The following is an 11,156-nucleotide window of genomic DNA, read 5'->3' as shown; positions in this document are numbered from 1 at the left end:
AAAACAGCTCTTCTTTCCTCTCCAGCAGCAGTGAACAGAAAAGCTCAGAACAATTAGATGTTGCAGGCCTATAAAACTGGCTGTTATGGTAACATGCACACAAACTCCAGCCACCCTTAATGTGTGATTGGAGAGTCAATGTTATCTTCTTTAGATTATATTAAAAGGGTAAAATATGTCTGAGCTAAACCCAGTCTTTGATGCTGAATTATAAAATTGATGGAGGTGGCAGAGGCAGTTTTTCTTGTAAATTATGACAGGAATTTGTTTCATTAGGCGTGCCAAAGATTGTCTATTAATAAGATGAATCACTCAGAAGTTGATTAAAAACACTTGTCATGCACATTTATATATGTATGTTGGATTAGTTTTAAAACTTAATGTATTTTTCACATTAACCTTCATGTGATGAGCTGTTTTTTTTAAATGGCAAAAATAGGGTAACATTTAAAGGCAAAACTAAAGCAAAGTTTAATGCAGTTTGTTTGTACATTTATTTCAAAGCTAAACTCATGACACTAATTAAATGAATACAGATTGTGACAATAGCTGCCCTCAAATATTTAAAGCAATACAAACTACCACAGATAACATCATTGTGATGCTGTCAAAGCATGGCCTGTCCAGACATTAATCAGAAAGAGAATCCGGTGTAATGTCAATTTGGTTTTCACACACAAGTAATTTGCTTTGGTTATTGGTGCATAGATAAAGACAAAAATATGGAGTCAAAAATAATGCAATCCTTTTTTTAAATAGATACTATTTGGAATTATTTCTTTAACAGATACAATGCTCTTGTTAAAAAAAATAGAGAGTTAGGCTGGAATGGGCAAAAAAATGTTTATAAATAGGTGAAAAAGATTGTGGTTCACCACCCACAACTATAATATTGTTAACAGGTATTTGTGTAACGTGGTACAAATGTTCATACCTACTGTATGTTATTATTATGACAGGAGTAACACATTAAAGTAAATCTTAAAATAATTATTGAAGGTGGAAAACATGTTCAAAATGTACAAATGTTCCTAAATGTGTTTAGAATGGTGTTTATAATAGATATTGTTAAAGTTGTTACATATTTAAAAGCATTACATCATGTAACTCTAGGCAGAGTGAGAGCTCTTCTTTTCCGCTCTGTGGTTCAGGTCTATTTGTGTTCACTGTCAGGCTAGCAGCCGAGGAGCTAGCCTCTCACAAAACCGCTGCCAAACTATCTCACCTTTTTGTCTTTTTTTCCGTCTTTGCTTTGTCTTTTTGTTTCTACACAGTCTGTAAAGATCAAGGGCATTTTTTCTTCCCGTTTTTGGTGCAGGAATAAAATGGTGGTCTTGACAAATAATGACGAACAGGATTACATGTGAGTAAATATAACGTTAGCATGCTAGTTAGCGTTAGCTTATATTACAGTTAAATAGCCATTTTTACTACCTCTCGAGTTGTAAACGGGTTTAGATGAAGAGTGCCAGCTCTGTTGATAATCATGCTCATTTGGGGAAGTTACTTTTAAGGTTTTATAAGGCTGTAGATTTCAATCATCTGTATGTTAGTCCTTTTTAACAGCTGGCAGCTAACCCGATAACCTGGATTATTTTTGTTTGTGGCTCTTTAAATTCATGGCTAAATCTCGCCTGGGTTTTTCTAATTGATCTGTTAAATCTTTCACTTGGCACTCGCTACTAAACAGATTATTGGTGTTATTTAGAGATTTCCTTGTTAACGTGTATAGGTGCAGCGGGAACATATTGCTTACATTTAAAATATGTTGCAAAACTGCATCAATGTTTCTTGATGGTTACTAAGATTCACGTTTGCTAAACCTGCAAGCTAAAAATGGCAACAAACAGGCAGAGGGAATCAACACAAAACACCCACTGACATACAAATGCAGCTCCTGCAGGATGCCATAACTCTTACTTTTCAGATTCATTTAGAAATACTGCAGGGATAAAACACAAGCAGCACATTAAAGTAAAGGAGATGTATAAACCCGAAAGCTCTTAGCAAAGGTTATTTGAATGATAGGTAATCCTATTTCACAGCCACTTTCCTTGCCAATAGGATTATGTTGCAATGATATTCTGCATGCCTGTGCAGATGCACCATTTCACCTTGTCATTCATATAATTTGCAATAGACAAGTACTAAATGTGCTTTCTCCCTTGTGGTTAAAGACAATTGAGGAATAGTAAAATAGTCATGGTAACATGAAATTACTATGATCGATAAGATCTGAGGTGCGGTTACTTCCTCTTCAGAATGTGTTACTAAATTAGCTATTGAGACATTTGCACTGTGTTTTCTCAGCCTGATAGAGGAGCGTAAATGCAGCTCCCTGCCCAACTCTCCAGCCAAGCGAGTGTCTCCCACCAAAAAGAAGCAGTTCTATATCAACCAAGCCATCCGCAACTCTGACCTCACTCCTCGAGCCAAGGGCAAGAAGAGCCTTCGCCGACTGGAGAACAGTAAGATTGTCTTATCAATTATATGATGTTCTTATCTGCTGCAGGACGAGCAATGTTGGACAAGCCTTGAAGACCGTGTGCCTTAAACACTGAAAAACAACATTTATGTTAAATCATCAATTCTTTTAAATCCTAAATCTGTCCTTCAGTTGCTTACATCACCCCTGTCCATGTCTTTCTTGCCCTTCTTCTCTGAAAACCAGCACGCTATCTTGCTAATCTTCTTGAGAGGGATGAGTGCACCATAGATGATCTGGAAGTTTGCAGTAACCCAGCAATCCCATCCTGCTTCACTGAAGCCTGCACCAACGAAAACTACATAAAGGTAAGTTGTCTTCAGCTTGGCTTAAACTTTGCTGCTCTTTAGTGATGCAGGAGTGTCTTTTAGGTCTGTCTTGGTTTTTTTTTTCTATAGTTTTTTCCCAGCACTAAAAATGATCAAAGACAGATGAGCTTTGGGGGAAAGTTATTCCCTTTCAAATCCTGCCAGAAGCCAAAAAACAATAGCTTGTCTTGCACCAAACATCACATCTAAATTTAATCTAAAATTGCTTGTTAAACAAATATTTGTTAAAAAGTTGTTCTTTATTCTGTTTTTCTTTTAGCCATGGAATGATTTCATGAATTGCTCAGGTGAGGAGCAGGAGAGGCTGCTGTCTCTGCTGGAGCTGGAAGGTGCCAAGAAGAAAAACACCAGCAATCCGCTCAAAGACGAGAGGAATGGTGAGCATCTTGATCTGTTATTATTTGTAAGCCGGCTGTTGACTAAAGTGCGGCTGTTTGTATGACCATCACCCATCTCTGCGCAGTAAATCCTGCCTTCAGTGCTCAGACTGCTTCCAGAGAATCGATCGCAGACTGCGAGCGACTCTCAAACGGAAACAGATCCCCATGGTGAGCTTCATCTTCTCCATACCTACAGTGGCTTTAAACTCAAGTCAAAGTTTAATCACAAAGTCTCAACTTGTAATTAGTTTTCTATCCATATGGTGATAAAATACCTGGTAGTCTAGTCCTTCCTGCATCTCTGCTGTGCATCAAACCCAGAGGCTTCACTAGCTTGTTGTCTCCTTCCTTTTCCTTTTCCTAGTTGATGTCAAAACAGTAACGTGCTGTCACAGATTTTTTCAAATGACAAACAGGTTTAAGCACGACCATGACTCAGCAAGAAAGCCCACAGAGGTTCAGTTTTGGGCTCAAGCACAAACCAGGCTTGAGGACTCATAATATGATGTGGATTAATCCTTCTGGCTGCCACCCAATATATTTTTTCTTCTCCTCACAGGGAACTCTGGAAATACTTGAGGAAAACCTTTTGAGGTTCTTCATCGCTCAGCCGAATTCTGTTTACACAACCAACCTAGGCAGCAGGTAGAGATCCTTTTTCTATATTCAGTGTATATGAAGGTTTTAAAAAAGCTTTTCATTTAATTTCCTCAAAAAGACACGTGAAGAGATATTAAAAAGTCTTAAAACTAATACACAAAAGTCCTTAATATTAATTTGTTGCCTGCTGATGTTAGTTATAGAGGTTCTCTTTGCCAGATGACCGCCTGTTAGCAGGCATTATACACCTTTAATAGTCCACCTACATATCAAATTCCAAAAATCAAATCATGGAAGATGATTTTGAATCCTATCCATAGTATTATAAACGCCCAACTTCTCTTTTGTCATCTGATGAGCCTCCAACTCATGGATTGGTTATTCAAACTGAACTTCCTGGATCCTGTTTCCACTCTTACTGGTTCCTGAAACAACAGAACCTCACCAATGCAGCAACCTTTTGTTATTTTAACACTTTTGTTTCCTTAGCATCTGACAAACATGCAGGCTAAAAGCTCCGGGTGATAAATCTTGATCAGGTTTCCCTACCTGGCAAACCAGTTTATATTAAAGGACATGACCCACACAAGGAAGTGAGCAAGGTTGCAACAGCAGGACACACATTAAACAAAACAGGAAGGGTAAAAATGTCAAATAATCTACATGAAACACACACAGAGACCAAGTTTATTGATCTATGTTGGGAAACTTGATGACTGTTTGTACAAATGGTTAGAAAACACTAAGGGGAAAATAATATCTCTGTTTGTGAATCAGCTTTGAGAGACTGCTGCTTCACGCCGTCTGCCAGTACATGGACCTCGTCTCTGCAAGTGAGTGGAAACACGAAAATCCATACATAAAGAATATATCATCAAGTCGGTGCTATTCCACTTAAGACATGACAGAAAGTGTTGTTGGAGAATTCACTTATATTATAAACTTATAAGCATAAAGACACATAGATCCATAAGGACAAAACTGTCCGGATTGAAACGCTTACTACAATGTCTGATATCTTGGCCATTGCCTTATGAATAATGCTTCTGATCGCTTCCTGATATTTGTGTTCGATGAAATACATCAATGTTATTGCTTATAATTGACATAACTACATATAAAGACCTGACCTCAGCACACAAACAGTTGTCAAAGCTTTTGAACTCTACGTTTCATACAAATGAGATGATTCTGTTTCTGGAATCCTATTGACACAGTCCGGCTGCATGTACAAGGCAAGCTAAATGTTTTTTCTGTCACATGAGAGAGGTCAAACTGTATTATGTTGTTGTTGGACCTTCAGGCAGCGACTACAAAGGGTCACGCCAGACTGAAGTGGTGAACAAGCAAGAAGAGTTCCTGCCTCCTGGTCTCCTGTTGTCTGCACACTTGGAGCAGATGAGCTGAGCCATGTTTTCTCAGCACAGCTCTGCCGCAGCCAGGCGCTCCGACAGGTGTAGATAAATCTGTTCGTTCGGATAATGTCCGTCTAGATCCTTCCTTCCTTTTCCCTCTGTCTGGTGGTTGATTTCTGTATCCATAAATACGTAAAAGTGTATTGCCGCCTGAATGTAGATGGATATACATGTCTAATGTCACATCCTTAACAATAGCATGTTAGCATGCTAACTGTTGGCGTGTGAGTATACCTCAGATAGAATTCAGCTCAAAGCCTAGCTAAGCCTGAGTACATGAGGGTGACATAGTAACATTTACCTTGCCGTGTGATTTCATCCTCAGGCAAAATGCTTTAATTACTGCCAAACAGAAAATAGTCTATGTTTTCAAAGCAGTTTTTCATTCAACCAAAAATGTTGTTCTAGTGTTTTTATTCTTGGGATCAATTAATTAACATAATAATGTTATAAGGATTGTTCATTCTTAATTTTAAGAATATTCTAACCTCACAACCTGATTTTCGATCTGGAATTCACAATTAGGAATTACATTATACAAACAAATTATACTTCATTCAATTTTCTAAAGAACAAATGTCAACAGTTGTCTAAATCATTTAGATAAGCATTAAAATGTATTTATGAGTTGTAAATTAAAGCAACAGTTGATCTATCCTGTCCATTTTCATAGTGCAAATGATAGAATTTAGAAACTCATGTTAAAAAAAACGTACTTTCGAAGCACAAATTCAGAACAGTACATAATGACAATATCAACCTAAAAAAGAATGGAAGAAGTACTTAAATAACGGACTTGTATCAAATGTATCCTTGCAGCTCTGTTCAGGCTGCAAGGAGTCAGTGGTGACATTTTGCAAAGGTGCTAAAAATGGAGGAATGCATCAGGAAATATATCGCTGCCTGAAGAGTCATCCTGTAGGATTAATGTCAGTGGCGAGGTGTGAAGCATGAATATTTATAATACATTATATGCACAGACACTTCATTCATCATCGTAGGAAGTCAATTGTTGGCTTGGAAACTAATTCTTAAGGTTCTTCTTCTCTTAAGGTACAAATTCCTGGATATTTCTTTCATTTTCTCTTTCTCTTCTGGCTTTGTCAAGTCTTATCACCTCGGATACACAGACATCAGGAACGTTTCTTCCCCACTACACACTGAAGTACATGATTGTATATATAGTATGGCAGCACTGTGGCTGAACAGGTTGCTCATGTGCTGCTTTCAGTGCACACTGGTGTAGACGAGGTGTAAGTGTTGTATCAGTCAATAATCAAAAATGAGTAACGGAACTTTGCTATAGTCATAAACTGCCTATGCCTGTACATTTAGGCTTTCTTGCTACATGCACAATGCTCACTCAGTTTACTCTCAACACACAAGTATTAAAAGTATCTTTTTGTCACATCATCATGTAATATGGTTATTACAGTTTCAAGTATAATGTACACTGTCCACTAGATGTGTTACACAGGTAGAAATAAAACCATGTTACGTTTTTTTGATGGTAAAAGCCTGCAGAGTGTTGACTCTGTATGTACATTAACTCTTACAACAGCACTTCTGCCTTATGAATACAAGTTTCTAGGTTTTTTTCTACATTTGTACTGGACTGGATTTTGGAAACAATGTGTAAAAAACTTGACATGGTGCATTTTGTTGACAACCAAAGTTTGTGTGTTTGTGTGCGTTGGAATGACATTTCTCAGGCTCTAAACTTCTCTCTCTGAATGTCACGTAGTTCATCTCACTTAGTGTCATTTTCTGTGTACTGTAGGCTTCCTTCAACATGCACTTGTTTTGGTCATGTTCAGCCCAACATCACGGGGCGATGCCAACCTTTTAAGTAGTTGTGCCTTTAATAAATGAACTCAGATGAATAACATGTGCCAACATTTGGAGAAGCCTAAAATATTCAGCTTTATATACTAGTCTTAAACATCTTTGTGTATTTAAGTGTGTGTGTGTGTGTGTGTGTGTGTGTGTGTGTGTCGCGCGCTACAACAATTATTTATAGTTATCTCTGCATCTATTAAAAGGATTTCAGATATTTCTTTTTATATGATTGTGTCATCTTTGTGCACCCTATTTCAATGAACCATTTTCTCTTATATTGCAAAAATCAAACTCCTGGAGATATAGTGTTACATATGTACAGAAGTAGAAGAGCATATCAAAAGTACAAGTGTTACTTTAAGAGGTTACTTGATCCAGATGACTGCATTGACATAAAGTTAAATGTACTTATTCAATCACTCTCTGTCGAACACTGCACATCCTCCGTTTAGTGTCCATTTACACTTTGAAAGTCTGGAAGGAGACTATCCACAATTATTTCTTCAAAACATGTAACAATTGTTGTAAGTAAGATAGGCAATAAACTGATAACCGCTATACAAAATATTAAGAAGTACCAGAATCCCATTTATTCAGGATAAATAGATGACTTTAATATTGAAAAAATATGATTGGGATTTAGTTTTGGAGATTGTTGAGTGAATATACTAAAAAAATCTCAGACTATGCATATGTTGTAAAGTTTATTTGAATGATACAGCGTACACCTGTAGTGGTGGTGTGGTATGCCAGGAATCCTCTGGGTTTGCTCTGACTTGGCACTAGAGGGGGTAATTGTACAAACAAACACAGCCACTCCTCATAGTAGAGTGAGTATTCAGACCCTTAAGTAATATATAATACTGTTATCAGGAAACTGAACTTAAAGTATTTGAAAGTAAAAGTACTTCATGCCGAAAAATAAGTGTCTGTTACACTAGTTTATATTTTGTCCTTCAATTATTATGTTTCGTTCATCAATGTAAAAGTAGGATTGTACAGTTGTAGTTGGTTGAGGTGGAGCTAATTTCCAGTTATTCACTAATGATTATTTTTGATTAATGTGGATTATTCTACAGATTATTTACCAAGCTGGAACCATGGAATGTTTTTGCATAAACATTAACTATCAAACATGTTTGATAGTTAATGTTTATGCAAAAACATTAACTATCAAACATGTTTGACTGTTCAATATTATTTTAAAGTATCGAAAGCTGTCAAATAATGAAGAGAAAAAATGAAGACACTATTTACCTAGGAAGTACATTTGTCATAGGATTAAAATACTTACAAGCACCTTCAATGTATACTTCATCAGGTACTCATAAAGCTCAATGAAAGCTAAAACCATAAATCTTGATATTAAATGAAAACAAACTAGCAGAGTTAATAAAATAACAAATATGGATGCAATGAATACAAAGTAAAGGGCTGACAGATGCTGCTCATTAATATTGAACATAACTTTGAAGCATCGCTTAACATTTATTTTTAAAGTCCTGTGATGTTTTAGTTTTGTCTATACCCTTCAAATATTTTCTAAATTAAACTGTCTCAAAAATTTTGCTCCATATATAAGAACATCAAATTTAAAGGATGATTATTTCTGAAAGCTCATTTTTGTTTTGCACTTTGTTGTGTTCTCATAAACTTTTTTTATTTTGTTGCTCAACATTATAGTGAGTATAAAACTATTCATTTCCTGTGTTGACCACACCCAGGCTGAAACGCATCAGTGAGGGTTTCATTATGTTGATGTTTGATTTGAAGTGTGAAGTGGTTACAGTTCACTGTTTTTAATTTAAATGTCTTACTATCACACACGCTTCTCTCCTGGATACCATTACATTTGAGAGGGCAGAGGGAGGATCATTTTTCTGTTTTAAATATCTCAAGCTCTTTATTTTAGTAAGCAGCTGTCCCCAGTCACTGCAGTCAGCAATCCCACTGTAAAATCAGATTTGGAAAGAGATTATATGACTGGTGACTTTTGGGAGCTGTCAACAATTGTGTGATGAAGACAGAAAAGAACATTTCAAGCCGGGAGTTCATTTAACCGTAGCTAAAGATGTGTTGAATGTAGTTATTTTTCAGCATTAAATGTTGGTTTTAATGTTCACTTTGATATAGAAAAAACATCTAAACCAAAGATCAAGACTCAGCACTATTAGTTTATATCAGTGTGGTGATATCTTATTATCTCAAATGCAGTGTTAAAAATCAATGTATCTCATTCCAAGTCAATCATTCAGTTAGTAGGGATCCTCATGTGTTCTGAAAGGGAAAATATCCACCTTCATGTTTTCTAAATTAATGTTGTAAAGCTTTATGTAATTAAATGAGACTATATCTGTATCATTTGCTTAGATGAAAATAAAATAAAACTATAAGTCAGTTGTAATAAAAGCTGGTTTAATTAAATAAGCGGAATTCTGAATACATTTTAAGCTAATTTTATGCGGTTTCTACACCAAACAAAGTCTCCTAGCAGCCTTACTGATTAGGGACTCTCTTAAGGCACCGTAACTAAAAATCTACGTGGTGAGAAAAAGGAAACACAACAGACAATTTACCGCAAGCTCAACGACATATTTCGGATAATATTTTAAAAACTGAATACGACTTATATAATTATATTTGAATTGTCATATCAACTTGTATAACGTTTCAGAACATGTTCGGTTTCAACAATGCAACATAAATTATGAAATAGTGACATACTGCTGTAAACCAACAAAGTAAGACAAAACTGAATGTCGGATAACATACTGGAACTAAGAATAGAAACTATACTATTATAATCGATAAATATGAGGAAAAACAAGTGTGTATTACAAACATATGAAAAATGTTGTGTGTGTGTGTGTGTGTGTGTGTGTGTGTGTGTGTGTGTGTGTGTGTGTGTGTGTGTGTGTGTGTGTGTGTGTGAGTGAGTGCCCACTCCCAGCCCAATTTATATAATTCAAAGCAGTACATTTACAGACATCCCCTGCTCCTGTGGGTGGGGGTGCATGGGGGGGCTGGCCCCTGCTGATTCAGAGGTTAGGAATTTGCATCTGATTACTGTTTGTCAACCAATGATGTGACTTTGCAGGACGGAGCTTCTCTCCACGCCTCTCTCTCCGGCTGTCTGCTGCCTCAACCCTACACTCAAACTCTGAAAACACAATTACGCGCAGAAGACGAATTCGTGGATATCTTGCAGTCACATGAAACCACTTTTTTCCAGCCGATAAACTAACGAACCACCTCTCCTCTTCCTCTTTCTGGTGTTTTCCTCTGTGTGTAATCGAGACTGGATTCAGAGACGGGGAAAACAGGGATGTTTCTTCCGGTTCCAAAGAGTGTAAAAACCGAACGGAAGCCGATGTGGTAAGTTCATATATTTTTCTTTATTTTTCGGTTTATCTTATTTAAACAGTCTTTCGTTGTGTTGCTTCCGTTTTTTACTCGTCACTTACAGGGCGCTGATTTTCTTTTTCTTTTTCTTCTTAATCGATGCGACGTTATTAAATCGCCTGATCGATAGTGTATTGTGAAGGTAGCGGATGGAGTCACCTGCCATATGTCACCCAACCAACGTAACGTAAACTACACTCAGTTAGACTGTACTATACGTTGTAGTAAAAATCTAACGGGTCTTTTGTTCAAATGCACCTTTTTTGGGCGGTTACAATCGCATTTCAAACTAATAAATACAGTAAAAATACATTAACATATTTATATTAAATAATCAGTGGTCGTTTTAACTGTCAGTTATAAAGTGTACTGAGGCTCTCACCAAAATACTATTAGGAAAGTAAAATCATAACTCTGCTCTCAGCGACACTTCATATTAAAAGCTGATAATTGACAATAAAGTGCGGTGTGGGCAAAATAACGGATGAACTAACCATTCGTGTTTGCTGTTGAAGATTTGTTGGCATAATTGTCAAAAATTAGTATTTCTTAAATTATTGAAATGTACGGCGGTGTCACGTCCTGTACAATTTTTAGCTACCATGCCATTAAACATCATCTAACGCCTACATCCTGTGGCAATTTAAGTCGAAGTGCATGTGACAGCATCAACAATTGGCTTTATACAGAAAGTTAAACATGTCAT

General features: G+C 36.6%; 2 protein-coding genes across 5 annotated transcripts in view; both read left to right on the top strand.

The window, feature by feature from the left end:
* Window positions 1-1,155: 1,155 nt before the first annotated feature.
* r3hdm4 (R3H domain containing 4) lies at window positions 1,156-7,262 on the top strand. The gene is given in 9 exon segments (XM_063891854.1): window positions 1,156-1,363; window positions 2,311-2,468; window positions 2,672-2,793; window positions 3,074-3,191; window positions 3,278-3,298; window positions 3,301-3,362; window positions 3,754-3,839; window positions 4,572-4,627; window positions 5,098-7,262. Coding segments are annotated over 9 exon segments (765 nt in total). The 5' UTR covers window positions 1,156-1,325; the 3' UTR covers window positions 5,202-7,262.
* A 2,913-nt stretch (window positions 7,263-10,175) lies between these two features.
* The window catches only part of arid3a (AT-rich interactive domain 3A), a 41,366-nt gene continuing 40,385 nt past the window's right edge, over window positions 10,176-11,156 (top strand). For all 4 annotated transcript variants that reach the window (XM_063891327.1, XM_063891326.1, XM_063891325.1 and 1 more), the window contains exon 1: window positions 10,176-10,423. The gene's annotated coding sequence lies outside the window, so the exon portion shown is untranslated. The remainder of the gene's footprint in view (window positions 10,424-11,156) is intronic.

This window comes from Eleginops maclovinus, chromosome 9 (assembly GCF_036324505.1).
Source record: "Eleginops maclovinus isolate JMC-PN-2008 ecotype Puerto Natales chromosome 9, JC_Emac_rtc_rv5, whole genome shotgun sequence".
Taxonomy (NCBI): domain Eukaryota; kingdom Metazoa; phylum Chordata; class Actinopteri; order Perciformes; family Eleginopidae; genus Eleginops; species Eleginops maclovinus.
The sequence above is the reverse complement of the archived record's forward strand: the minus strand, read 5'-3'. Positions and strand labels throughout refer to the sequence as shown.